The sequence below is a fragment of the Moschus berezovskii genome, chromosome 6 (genome assembly GCF_049115385.1).
Source record: "Moschus berezovskii isolate FMDL1 chromosome 6, NW_MosBer_1.0, whole genome shotgun sequence".
Taxonomy (NCBI): Eukaryota; Metazoa; Chordata; class Mammalia; order Artiodactyla; family Moschidae; genus Moschus; species Moschus berezovskii.
In genome coordinates, this window is record NC_142465.1 from 83,112,266 (window position 1) to 83,126,976 (window position 14,711).

Consider the following 14,711-nt stretch of genomic DNA (forward strand, 5'->3'; position numbering starts at 1 on the left):
ATTCTATCTTGCTCAGTCTTCCATTATCTTTCAACCTCTTTTTCTGTCTGTCTGTCTCTTTGCTGTATTCTGGTTGATTTATCTCTCACCTTATTCTCCTTTTGCCCATGTTTAATCCATAGTTAACCCTTTTTTTCCCAGCATCAGAGTCTTTTCCAGTGAGTCAACTCGTCGCATGACTCCGGGAGTTGGTGATGGACAGGGAGGCCTGGCGTGCTGTGATTCATGGGGTCGCAAAGCGTCGGACACGACTGAGCGACTGAACTGAACTGAATCCTTTTTTTGACATTTTAATTTCAGTGGTCCTATAAATAGTCTTACTCCTAATTTTTCCCTTAATTTCCTTAAATACATTAAACATACACATCTTATATTCTTTTTCACATAAATTCAATATCTCATGAGTTGAGGATTGAGGATTTATTCCTCCAGGGAAGGTTTGTATTTTCTTTCACCAAGTACCTGAATTCACTGGCAACACAGATTATTTTACTTTAAGTTGTAGTTCTTACTGTGAATCTTTCTTGGGCCTTACAAATAGCATCAGAGCCCTAAACACCTTTGAAAACTAGCCAGTGGTTATGAATTTGCAGGAAGGCTTTTTTCCACCTTCCTCCCTGGGCCAGGGCCAGGGCCAGAACAGACAACTTCCGTTGGCAATACAGATTTCATGTTGTAATCATTTTGGTTTCATTTTTTCCTTTCTTGGTCTCCTTTCCCTGAGTTTTTTGCCCTTTTAAGATCTGACATTTTTGCAAGAGGATCTACCATTTTAATCCTAGCCTTTCTTGAACTTTGTCCCTCAGCATGCACAAAAGTAATACTTAAGCTCTAGGCCACCTTAGTTCAGTAAACACTCCAAAGACAGCCAAACATTTCAGCTTTACCACTCTGAACTCTCGCTCCCATTTTGTTCCCGGCCTCCAATGACTTTCTTTATATTTTTTTGCAAATTCATGTAGTCACGTACTGGGTGTCAAATAGTTATTGTATTTACCATTTTTAGATTAGTTTTGGAGCCCTAGTCCATAACACTGTCATAATAGAAATGTTTAAAACAGATCACTGAATTAAAAATGAACAGCTTGATTGTGACAGTTATTACAGAATATAACAAATGCTAGGCATAATATCGGAGAAGGCAATGGCAAGCCACTCCAGTACTCTTGCCTAGAAAATCCCATGGATGGAGGAGCCTGGTAGGCTGCAGTCCGTGGGGTCGCTAAGGGTCGGACACGACTGAGCGACTTCACTTTCACTTTTCACTTTCCACTTTCACACATTGGAGAAGGAAATGGCAACCCACTCCAGTGTTCTTGCCTGGAGAATCCCAGGGAAGGGGGAGCCTGGTGGGCTTCCGTCTATGGGGTCACACAGAGTCGGACACGACTGAAGTGACTTAGCAGCAGCAGCAGCAGGCGTAATATAACTGTTAGTAATATAAAAAGGGAAATAATGCAGATATTTTTTTCTCTTTTACCAGCAATTACCAATTATGTTTAATCAACATTACATAATTTTAGTACACAGTATGTGTGTAAATATTTTGTTTTTGTTTTAACCATTGTTGAAGCACTAAGAGATACTACTTTTCACAGATCCTCATGAGTGTTAGAAAATTATATTTTTGTGAATACAGATATTTATTGGAAGTTATATTTAAAATTATAAATTAAATAAGACCTTTAATATAGAAAACAATTTCCAAGGAATATATATTTCATTACCTATTTTGCAAGTCTATTTGTCTTTGAAACCTATGTATACTTTCTTAAAAAGTCATATCAAATAAAAAATCATTTTCAAGTCAGATTCAAATTATTTATTCTTATAGATCCATTTTGGGGGGATTCCACTTCCCACAGATTATTTACCTATAGATTAGATTCAGTAAGTTTTTAAAATTGTAGTTAAAAAAAAATGTATAAATTTACCATTTTAACTACGGCTTAGTGAAAAATTCGGTGTATTCACATTGGACTAAGTATATTCAGATTGTTTTGCAACCAGTCTCCAGAGGTTTTCCATCTTGCAAAACTGAAGCTCTATATCCATTCAACAGTAACTCCCCATTTCCTATTCCTCTTAGTCCCTTCCTGACAACCACCATTCTTCATTTGTTTCTGTGAATTGACTACTTTAAGTACCTCATCTAAGTGGAATTATACAATATTTGTCTTTCTATGATTCGCTTATTTCACTTAGCATAATGTCCTAAAGTTTCATCCACATTGTAGCATATGCCAGGATTTCCTTCCTTCTTAAGGCTGAATAACATTCCATTGTACAAAATTTTTTTAAAAGAAAAGAAAAAAAGCATTCCATTGTATGTATATACCACATTTTATTTATCCATTCACCCATTTTATTTCCACCTTGGCTACTGTGAATAATGTTACTATAAACATAGACATTTGACTGTATCTTCAGCACTTTGCCTTCAGTTCTTTGGGTATATGTACCCAAAGTACCCAGATTCCCAAGGGGGAATTCCAGCAAGATTATAGTACCTAGCTGCTTCCTGCTGCTGCCAAACACATTTTGGTTTTCCATGGTAATAATATAGATATGCTCTTAGTAGCTTTAGTATATTTCATTATATAAGTGGCCATAAATCTAACCCTTTTGTTAGTTACTTAGGATATTGCAAATAGTTTACTGTTATAAATAGCACTTTATACACTTTAAGCATCCATGTACATATGTTTTTGTTTATTTATGTGATAAATTAACTAGAATTGCTGGGTCAGATGATCTGTTTATTTTTAAGCTTTTGAAAAATATTGCCGAGTACAGAGGTTTAGCAATTTATGCCACCTTTATAAAACAGTGTATAAGAATACTCTTTCCTCCATATTTTTGCTATGATTTTCTTTTTTAATCTTTGCCCATCTGATAAGCAAAATATAGCTCACTCTTCATCTATCATTGAGGTTAATTTTTTAAATGCTCATTTGAATTTGTATTCTGCCTCTTGGGATATCTTTGTGAACTAGTCAGGTCCAAGGCCTCAAAGCCAGTCTGGCTCAGTCAGTAACCAGTCACTGCCCTGGGTTAGTACATGTATAATCTTCCAGCTTTCATCAAGATGTTCACCAAAGGTATGCTGGACACCACCATCTTCACACCTCCACTGGCAGTGCTTCGTAATATGTAAACCCCAGTAAGTGTGGCCTTTCCATGGGCTCTTGCACCACCAGCCAGCACTGTACCTGTCCTATGTCACTCAGCCATCTCCTGAGGCTGTAGCCTGGGTCCTGTGCTCCCAATCTCATTTCCAGCCTCAGGCTGCTTCACTGTCCCCATAGGGCTGACCTGATTCTCCACAGTGATGCTGGTGGACAGGGACCAAATCCCAGGGATGAGATAGCAGAGGCCAGGCCATCTCAGGGTCTGTGCCTTTGCCACTGCTAGGCAAATTTTTGACAGTGTGTTTTGTTGTAAAACATGGTCAAGCATAATGTCCGGTAGTTTTAGTTCATTTTACATGCCTTAGATGTTCACGTAATAATTTCTCAGTGTACATTTATTGACCATTCACTATGTCGTAGGCCACGTACCAAGAAGTTCTGAGAACTCTGAGATTAAAAATGTAGTCATGGTGCTCTAGTAAATGATGGTTAGCAGGGAAGAGAGGAGAGACACATAAATAGATAATTATAATAGAATTTTAATAGTTTTACTGGGAGGAATAATTACTGTGATGAAAATAGAGGCGGGATATTGTGGAAGCATGTGGAAGGGACTGTAGTGCCAATAAAAAGTATTTAGGGAATGCTTTCCAAAGGAACCACTGCCTAAAGAAAAAGTGGAACTGAGCCAGGTACTGCAAGGGAAAGAGACATTCTGGGCAGAGGGAAAGGGTTACAGAGGCACAGGGACCTGTCATGTTCAGAACTGAATTGCTAGCATATGATTTGGCTACATGTGTGGTGGTAAGAAATGAGGCAAAAAAGGACCAAATTATGAAGCTGAGACATGTCTTAAATATGGAAACTTACTACACATTCATCATGTTGAGTATCAAAGAAAAAATAATTTTCCTAAGTTATTTAATGTTTTTAAAAAGTGCTTAGAGGAGAAAACTACCTTTTCTTGATTCAGTTACAAAGAATTGCCTTGTTTCTGCTAAGTAACTGCATTATTAAAAAGCGTGTGGCATTTATAGTCTCCTTGAGAAAGCAGAACTAGAAAGAAGAATAGACATGGAACACCCGTAACGAGTGGGTAGAATTGTGGCGAAGGAAAAATAAACTACGTATATCAGTCTTTCATGTCTACTAGAAAGGTGGAAAATATATAATTTGTTTTCATTTCCCCATGTGAAAGTTTTCCATAATTAAAGCAAGAAAATAGCCTAAGATGACTGGTTGCCATTCCTTAAAGAAGTTATTTTTCCTTTGAGATTAAACATTTTCCCATTAACAGTAAATAAAGTAGCCAAGCTGCTAGGGATTTGATGTGAGTGCTTAAAACCCTCTGCCTTTCAGCATTGGTGCAATCAGGAGACAGGTTAAACCACACAGTAATTTAAACAGAGGAATGTGATATGAAGAATTATTAAGCTATAATAGGAAAGTAACTATAAAGACATGAAGAACACTCTAAAGGGACCCTAGGAAGGACCAACTGGGAAGGAGGTCTACTTCCCAAGGCTAAGTAAGGTTCATACCTCATTGAAGAAGATGTGGTTACAGCTCATTGGATAGTGGAGGCCAGTGGGTTGCCTGGGCTGGAACTGATCCTCAGTCAGATAAGCAGAAAACAAACCTCCCAGGTCCAAGTGAGCAGTGGCTGTGAGTATGCCCTATCCTTATTAGGAGGGCCTAGTCACTGAGCCTGTGCGCTCTAGGTGTATGGCCAGGAAAATGGACCATCAGATGTCCTCACAAATCCACACCACTGATGAGCCATGCAGTAGGAACAAAAGCACACAAAACACTACACCTTATCTACTGTACTCCAAAACCGTGAAGCCCTTCCTCCTGCAGTGTCTCTCCAGTTATCTCTACTGGCAAAGCTTCACGGTGTGCTCACTGTAAAAGAGAACATGCTAACTGGCCAATTCATCTTCATAGACCACCTGCGGAGTGAATTTGGAGCTCAGTAAATAGATCAGTAGATAACTGGCACACAATCTGACTGCTTAAAACCCCGAACATTTCATCTGTGTCTGGCTTATAATTGAGAAAGAAATTTAAAAAAACCCTGAAACCTGGGAACTGATGTAGCTCTCACAGCTCAGCCTCCCTGTCACCGCAGACTGATGGGATGCTCACAGCTGAACCATGCTGTTCTGTTGAGCATAAACAGTTCCATGGGACCATCCACTACAACCAAGTCACTGTGCAACCCACGAAATACGAAACACCCTCTTCCTTCAAGCTGCCTGGTATATATAGAAGTGTTCCTCTAAGCAGGTTTTCACCTAACACTTAATAATGAATCAGATAAGGAAAATTTTAAATACATGTAGGTCAAGGGCTTCCCTGGTGGCTCAGAGGTTAAAGCGTCTGCCTCCAATGCGGGCGACCTGGGTTTGATCCCTGGGCCGGGAAAATCCCCTGGAGAAGGAAATGGTAACCCACTCCAGTATTCTTTCCTGGAGAATCCGATGGACAGAGAAGCCTGGTAGGCTACAGTCCATGGGGTCGCAAAGAGTCGGACACGACTGAGCGACCCGACTTCACTTCTTCAGGCTGTGGGTAGATGATAATTCGTGACCAAAATCCTGTTGTAGACTATTAAAAGTAGTCATTTACAGATTATAAAACAACACGAAAAATTTTAATGGAAAACATCTTGCTTGTGTGTGGTTGGGTGTTCTTTGAGTTTCATATGAACCAAGTAGCATTGGCTCATTCCCCTTAACTTTTTTAAAAAGTCTCTCCCAAAGCCTACTCCCTCAGATTTTACTGTATTTGTGCACAGTGAATTTTGTGAGAGAATTATTACAATTCTACAATATCCATTCTGAAGACCAAACATTTTTTGGTAACTCATTTATTAGTAAAATTAGATCTGAACCAGTGTGACCCTATTTAGATTCTTTGGATATACTGGGACCCTCATATAGTTTGCTGCAGAAACATTAACTGATTATAGGGTGCTGCCCTAGGTAGTTCACATATGTGTTGTATGTACAATATTACCTTTGTAAATTATGACATATGTCTGCCTCCAAAGGTTTAAGTAGGGATTATAGACATATATGTCTGTACCACTGGTGGCTCCTGCCAATTGCTGGAAATGCGGGTTCTATCCCTTGGTTGTGAAGATCCCCTGGAGAAGGAAATGGCAACCCACTCCAGTATTCTTGCCTGGGAAATCCTATGAATAGATCAGCCTGATGGGCTATAGTCCATGGGGTCGTAAAAGAATCCGACAAGACTTAGCAACTAAACAACAAACAGCAATAGACATATGTATGTATTGCATCCGTGGCAGAGTGGTTTTAGAGGGCACTTCATTTGTAACTATCTGAGTTAATAAATATTAGCTAAACTTATTGTGGTAATATATTTTCCTGTTTATGCATATATATCAAATTATCATGTTATATACCTAACACTAATATATGTTAATTATATTCCAGTAAAACTGTGAGGAGGAAAGAGGCACTTTAATATTGTGTACAGTTTTTAGTTTTGATAAATTAGCTCATGTAAACAGAACAATAAGAAAAGCAGCCTTTAATTTTCCAGTAACTTTCCATTTTGTCTCTGGATTTCAGTTGCAGGTTAACATAGGAAGTATGACTATGAATATCTTGTATCCCCGAAATGAAGGCTAAAATCAGTATAATCAGGACAACTATAGGCCATAGCCATGATCATTTATACAAGAAAAAAAGATCCTCTGAATTGAGGATTGTGTAGATAATATGTATATATAAAAAGGGATCAATAGAAGTATTGTTACACATTTTCAATGGGAGAAATGCCAAGAACAACTTTATTAGTTCTTGTTTGCTTTGCATTTTAAAGGAATGTCAGTTCACACACCAGTGTTTTCATAAACAAAAAGTTTGATGATGTTTCCCACCTACTCATACCCGCCCTGAAAATCATTCAAGTGAAACCTTTCAGCTCTTTAATTATGGTGGAATAGAACTGACTTCTTTTCTGTGTGGTCATGAAGAAGCATTTTAGCTCAAGAATTTAGCACAAGACTTTTAGCACTTTAGGATTCTAGCACAAGAATTTTTCTGGAAATTGATGTTTTTAAGCTTAATGTAGTGATTATGTTTTGACTTGGAATCTTCCCCTCCGTTTCTGTTATTGTTGTTCTGTGCAGATTATCAGCGCCTGATGACTGTGGCTGAAGGCATCACCACACTTCTGTTCCCATTTCAGTGGCAGCATGTTTATGTGCCCATCCTCCCTGCTTCTCTGCTACATTTTCTTGATGCTCCTGTCCCTTACCTGATGGGCCTTCAGTCAAAAGAAGGAACTGACCGTTCTAAGCTAGAACTTCCTCAAGAGGTAAAACTTAAAATGAATGATGCAGCATTTGCTCTTTGTTAATTTAGGCCATGGCCACTTTTGTTAGATAGCATTGTCTTTGTCCAACTGAGTCTCGCTATTCTGAATCTTCCAAGTAGGTCTAGGGCAGACACTCAGCCATAGAATTCAGATCCTGACTTCTGATGGTTATTATATGACATAGTCAATAATTAAACATGGTTCAAAACAGAACAGTGGCAAATTTTCACAGCTGTAAATTTGTGAAGATGGAGTGATAGTAGTATTATCTAGTTGCTTTATTATTCTAATAATATTTTATTTCTTTATTCACATTTAAAATTTTGTTTTTAAGTGGTACAGCCCAGTTTTAACATCCTTCAAAATTATTATATTAATTGAAGTGAATTTGATTCTTGACCTCTGTCAAATGAAAAGTAATATCTTTCTGCAAACTAAGGATCATGGAAATATTAAATACTTAGTCTTTGTTTTCAGACATAAGACCAATTATCAACTTTTTCTGAATGTCAGCTGAGCTAGCTGGGTGAGATAAAAATTCTAACCCTTAGCTTTTAGGCCACCTTAAGATTACTATACTTTCTGTGTGTTATATTTTCCAATGTTGTTTCAAAAGAAAATAAACAGGAATTTTTGAAAGCATTTTGAATCTAATTTTTAGCTGTTTTAATAGTACTCAGAATTGAAATATAAAGCCTTTGAATTGAAATATTGATGAGAGAGCCATGGCCTATTAAAAAACATAAAATGGTTAATTACATTATATTATTAGCAATTTAATTAGCACCTTTCTCAGTAAAATTTTTCATGCTGTGCTTCACTTTATTTGCTCTTATTTCCCATTGAGATTCTCATTTTAATAAGTGAATTTAAAATAACACACTAAGCCACAGCTGTTATACCCAGAAATGATTCCTGTAATCATCCATTGCTTGCGTTATTCTAATGAATGTTTTCTTACCAAAATGAACATTTTTGTTCAGGGGGAAGTAGCCGATTCAGGTCATATAGAATACACATGCAAACTGTCTTGCTCCTTTTGAGCTTGTGCATGCTTTCTGCTTCTTTCTCATTTACTTCTTTTTTCTTATAACTGAACTCTCGTTTTCTCTTTTATTAAATTAATGTAAGTGTTTTGTTGGTTCAAAGAAGTAAGCCCTTTAAATTTTCAAGGAAAAAGAAATAGACTAGACAAATGCAGTTCAAAGATTTAAACTGTGATGTGTTTTAGTTTCTCATTGAGTATCTGGTCTATTTGCATGTTAATTAAATTATATTTGTTTAGACACAAATATTGCATTTCCATTTTTGCATGAGTAATAATTGTTGAGAAATTTTTATTTATTTATTTACTTTTAGAGAATTTTAAATGCCAGCTTGATGTATTTGTTATTAGGAAATATTTCTGTTTCTTTGTGTCTATGTGTATCCTCTATGTGTATGTGTCTATATGTATCCTCTGACTCTAAGAATGAACATACTTAAATACTCTGAAAGCTCTTACAGTAATATCTGTGATTTTCTGATTTTTCATTTACTAAATCAGTGCTTTAATAAGTATACATACTTATCTATTCATAGAGTAGAATAATATAAAATAACCTGAATCAGCTGTGAAAATAGTAGTGCTTCTGTATAGAAAGTATACATGTATGCATTACTGACTTAGAAGAAAAGGCTAATGGCATATCACTTCGCTCTGCTATTGTTTTACAATGAGATTAAATAATCCACACATATAATTTGGAGGAGGAAGTGGTTATAAAAATAATCATTTTTTAAGAGTGGCTAGTAATATTCCCCTTTCCCTAAAAACTGCAAAATAAAATAATAGCTAGAAATAGTGAGAGGGTTTCTTAGAATAGTTTTGAAAGTAAGTTTACAAAATGATTATTTTAAGAAGATATGACTTTAGCTGTTAGCTAACTAATGTAACTACATAGGCTTATAATTAACTACACACTCACTAGCCCCATGATTCCAAAATGATAGACACAGGTAGTTGTATCTTACATTGTTTTTGGTGGGGTGCGGGAAAGGGATGGTGCAAGGATGTAGCACTGAGAATTAGTTGTATAGACTGGTACCTCACTTTCTACCATCTTTACAATGAATGGTAGACAAAAAGAAAGAGAAAAACTGAAATAGCATTGCTTTTGCTATTTTCTTTTTGTTAATATCTTGCTTTTGCTACTTTCTTGTTGTCATATCTTGCCCTAAAATTCTATGAAACTGTTAAATTTTCCTCTCTGACATACACTTATGCCAGCTTAACTTCAGCCATTGAGAAAGCCGAACTCTTACCAAAGATAGAGAGAGCTGCCCAGGCCTCACGTTTCTGTATACTTTCTCCTCTCACCTCCATTTTTAAGGTTCCATAAAGTGACCATCTCCTTGAGTCTTATTCATTCATTCAGCAAACAGTTGTCTCATTCACTACTAGTGTGTGATATCCTGGGAGACATCTAGAGGAAAAAAGTCACCTTTAAGAGATGTTCTGTTTTCCATAATAAGACATTTACAAATATCAATAGCAAAGGCTAAAAAAAAATAAGTAAGAGGAATGAAAGACCGAAGAATGTATACAAAGGAAATCAAAATGCCTTTAGCATTGGGACAGGCTTCCTGGGAAAACAGATCATTAACCTTCAATCCTTTGTCCCCTTACTTTTGAGGGAATGTTTGTTGTTTTTAATTGGTAGTAATTACATATCTGGCAGGTTGATTAGTAAAGTTACAGAAGTATTTAGTCCTAAAACAACACTGGATTGAGATGTTGAGTATATTTTTCATTCTTGAGTTTTTAAATTTTTTTTTAGATTTAATGGTATTAAAAATGAGAAACTGACTTACAAAAATACCCTATTATATGCAGTTCTTTTCTGTTGTAGAGAAAGGGCTTTTTGGTTTGTCTTCAGTAAATTTTTATAAGACAAGTTTACACTCCCTATCTCTTCTTTGTAATAAAACCCCAATTTGGGCCCTCGCAAGCCTGCGTAGGAGGGTGAGAGAGAATCGCAGGAATATGGAGAGAAGCCAGTAACTGCAGTGCAGGAACACCCACCTTGCCGTACATTTTTGGCTCAGTAGTGATTACGTGAGCATGACAAGCTTTGAAATTTCCCCAAATGTATCATTTTTCTCTTTTTATGGGGGAAGGAGAGGGATAGAAAAGGATAGCAGGAAGGCGTTAATGATGAAGACAGTACAAAATCTAAGTGGTGAGAGGTTGCAGGTTAACATTTAGATTAGCAAGTTAGTGAATTTTTTTCTTCCATTTTTAAAGATATTGAATCATCCGTTTGAATTATGGTGACCTAGTTTCTCCCTTTATGCCTTACAATACATCCTACTTTCTAGAGACTGTAGAAACATATATAAAGATGTGGATTTAAATAAAGCTGTAAGTAGCACTACTGTCTTCAGTAAGATATGACTTCAGCTCTTACTTTATTTTGAGAAAACTGTTAACATTGGAAATGAAGCATAATGGAAAAGAAAAGAATCCCTTAAGCCACCAGGCTGTTTGAAGATGCATATCTGGAACAGGTGTCAGGAAATCATGTACGTTCTTGGGCCTCAGTTTCTTCATCTACAGAATTAAAAGGTTGGATTCAAAGGTTATCTTAGGCTTAAAGAGTCACTGTTGATTCTCTGGTTTTGGATAGTAGAAAATCTTGAGCTTTTATTGATCTTAATGTGGAACTCTGCTGTACTTCTTATCAGTATCTAACACGAAGAACAGGGATCAAGAGAGAATAACAGAGACCCAATTGTTTGCTCTCCTTTTTTCATCTTGGTTTGGTGGTGGTTTAGTTGCTAAGCTGTGTCCGACTCTTGCGACCCCATGGACTGTAACCTGCCAGGCTCCTCTGTCCATGGGATTGTCCAGGCAAGGATACTGGAGTGGGTTGCCATTTCCTTATCCAGAGGATCTTCCCAACCCAGGGATTGAACCTGGGTCTCCTGCATTGCAGGCAGATTCTTAACCGACTTAGCTAAGAAGGATGTTAGCATTCAAGATCAGAGGACAGTGTGAATTCTGTCTTTGTTGACCTTGGGGGCATTGTTGGGGGGCAGGTAGAGGGAAGTATGAGGTGAGACTTCTTATTCTGTTTACTGACTTCACCTTATGCATACTAATGCAGTCAGGATCAGTTTTATGTGATGGGCTACCTTGCCCTCCTCCTCCCCCCCAATTTAGGAGCCCAGTTTTCCTTTACTCTGACAATGTTGTTCTTACTAAGAGGGTATGAACAATAAAGTTAAAATGCAGCTTTTGCATATATTGTCATCAGGTACCTGAGGGATATAATCCAAATTTTATGCAGGTACTTAGCCCCTTGACTTTTCTTTATCTACTTGAAAGATATTTAAAAGTCTTTTAATTCAAAATCTTGAGTGTAAGCAAACTCAAAAAAAAAAGCCATTTTCTCTTATTTTCACCTCTTCTTTTCCTTGACTCAAAAATATTCAAGTCAAGTCTGAATTACTCAAGGGTCACTTACCTTTCTCTAGGCACTAACCCCACCCTTCTCTAGGCCTCCTGCTCTTTGTCCTGGCTTCTGAAATGGTCTTGTAGTATAAGAGGTGGAAGCTTATTTTGGATAAAGTGAAAATTTGTGGATTTTCTGTGAACTGTAATGCTCTTTGCCAGTTTCTTTCCATTTTGGAGTACTATAGCTGCTAAGTTTTAGCAGTTATTAATTCTAAATTATAAATGGTGTTAGAGCAGTGGAATGGCATAGAAAGTTCAAGCTCAGTGAGCATTTTACCCTGTGCCTTCTATTTGTAAGGTACTATGAATCTGTGCACTCTTACTGTTTAAGGAGTACTTACTGGATGCCATATATTGCAGAGTCATATACTCATCAGTTATAATAAGCTGATGAGATCTGGGGGAAATGATCTATATATATGTTAAAGATATATATTCCTTTGCATAGGGGAAAATGCTGGCAGCAGAGATTTATTTTTAAACAATAAAAAATTCTTAACTCTGAGAGGGTTAGCATAAAAGTCTGTGGAAACCTGTGGTTTTGTTAATAGCTGGCAAGAATATTTTAGAACATAATATTCCTTTACTTTAAAACCTTTGTATTTCTTTTTTCTCTTTCAGGCTAATTTGTGTTTTGTAGATATTGACAACCATTTTATTGAGTTGCCTGAAGAATTTCCACAGTTCCCCAATAAAGTGGATTTTATCCAGGAACTCTCTGAAGTTCTTCTTCAGTTTGGGATCCCTCCTGAGGGCAGTCTACATTGCAGTGAGAGTACCACCAAGCTCAAGAATCTGGTTCTGAAAGACTTGGTCAATGACAAGAAGAATGGCAACATCTCTACAAATAGCATCAGCATGTATGAGTTACTGAAGGGCAACGAAACCATAGCTCGTCTCCAGGCTCTGGCCAAGCGGACTGGTGTGACTGTGGAAAAAATGGACCTTTCTGCCTCTCTGAATGAAAAAGAAAAAGACTTAAAACTGCAGTGTGAAGACGCAGAATTAAAGGACTACCAGCTCAATGTCCAGCTCCGAGAGGTCTTTGCCAACCGCTTTACACAGATGTTTGCAGATTATGAAGCATTTGTGATTCAGACTGCCCAGGACCTGGAATCCTGGCTGACCAACCGGGAACAGATGCAAAACTTTGATAAAGTAAAAAGAACCAGAGTTTCGCTTTTTGTGATTCTTAATAGGCTATATGTTATTGATTTTGTTAACTTTTTTTAAATACAGATTTTCCCCCCACCCTTCCCCTTCAGTTCAGTCGCTCAGTCGTGTCCGACTCTCCGCGACCCCATGAATCACAGCACGCCAGGCCTCCCTGTCCATCACCAAATCCCGGAGTTCACTCAAACTCATACCCTTCCCCTTAAGAACTTTTTTAACCAATATTTTATAATAGATAAAATAATTTCACAGGAAAGTAAATGAACTAGCTCATTAAGCTGCTCACTGAGTCATGTATTAAATTGCCTTTAACCTCATTTTTAAATTCTCTATACTTTGAAGATACTTGAAATAGAAACTCTTAAATTTCATTCATTTTTCAAATCTGTTAACACTACCTCACCTTGTAAGTTTTATTTACTCATATTTTAGGATCAAGTCTAGTTAAATGAAGCTTATTCCTTTCTAATAAATCCTTAGATTTTTGTCTTCATCCCACAGTGAAGTCACAACTTGCCCATATAAAGGTAACAGTTTACTTTCAGAAGGTAAATGTTTATCTCAGCATCAAAAGACAAAAAATGAGGTTTTATGAGAAAAAAGAGGTTTTATGACTGTTAGACTATGTTCCTAAGTATCAGAAAAGGAAGACAGAAAGTGATACTAGCTTTTGATTGTCCTACTGAAGTTGAAGCTTCTTTCTAAGGTCTACCATGTTCTTCTGCCAGTTTTTCTGGACATATTCACCAAATTTCTTCCCCCACCTCCAGCACCACCCCACTTGCCCAGAACAAAAACACTTAGGGGTGTACATTAACTCTTTCAGGTCACTAGGGTGTAGTTCAGTCCCTTGCCTTTATAGTTGCCAAGGCATGATGTTGCAATTAGAATAAATTATGGCTTTTTGCTAAATGGTATCTTTGTGTCATGGAAGAGCTCTCAGAGAAGCTAATATGTTCCAAGAGGCTAATCTATAATCTTGGAGCATCTGCCAAATAAGTATTAACAAAAAATTTATGTAAAGGTGGGTAGTATAAAAGATTTTTTTCTGATTTCATCAGGTATTTTTTTAGATAGTTATATAAACCACATTTAACAGTTAAGTTCTGATGCACTTTATGTTAGAGAAAACTTCTTTAATAAATTAAGAGGCCTTCACCTATCCAAATGTATTCCTGCTGTTAGGTTCCTTTCTCATTAAGCTTAACCATTTCTGCACATTTTTTCCTAGCCAGTTTGGAACTAATCTGTGTATACTCATGATTTATCCGTGGAGCAATTCTAATTCTTATCTAAATCAAGCACTGGTACATTCTTCCTCTTAATCTTTATGTAGCTTCAAACTATAAATGGAATTCTTTTTATATAACCCCTAGAGAAATGAAAGTTTCATGTTGGATTCCAGAAGGCTTGTAATCATTTCATTTTTCACTAGGAAAATTTACAGAACTATCACATACTAGTCCTGAAAGCCAAGTCTTGGCTGACTTAAAGTGATGTAGCCCACAAGGATCTGAATATCAAAAAGCCAGACATTTGGTCCATTTAGGAAAAAT

General features: G+C 36.9%; 1 protein-coding gene across 3 annotated transcripts in view; it reads left to right on the forward strand.

Moving 5' to 3' along the window:
• The window catches only part of DENND5B (DENN domain containing 5B), a 223,562-nt gene that overhangs the window by 132,446 nt on the left and 76,405 nt on the right, over positions 1–14,711 (forward strand). For all 3 annotated transcript variants that reach the window (XM_088837249.1, XM_088837247.1, XM_088837248.1), the window contains 2 exons: positions 7,297–7,484; positions 12,604–13,140. In XM_088837249.1, the coding sequence (XP_088693375.1) occupies positions 7,297–7,484; positions 12,604–13,140 (725 nt within the window). The remainder of the gene's footprint in view (positions 1–7,296; positions 7,485–12,603; positions 13,141–14,711) is intronic.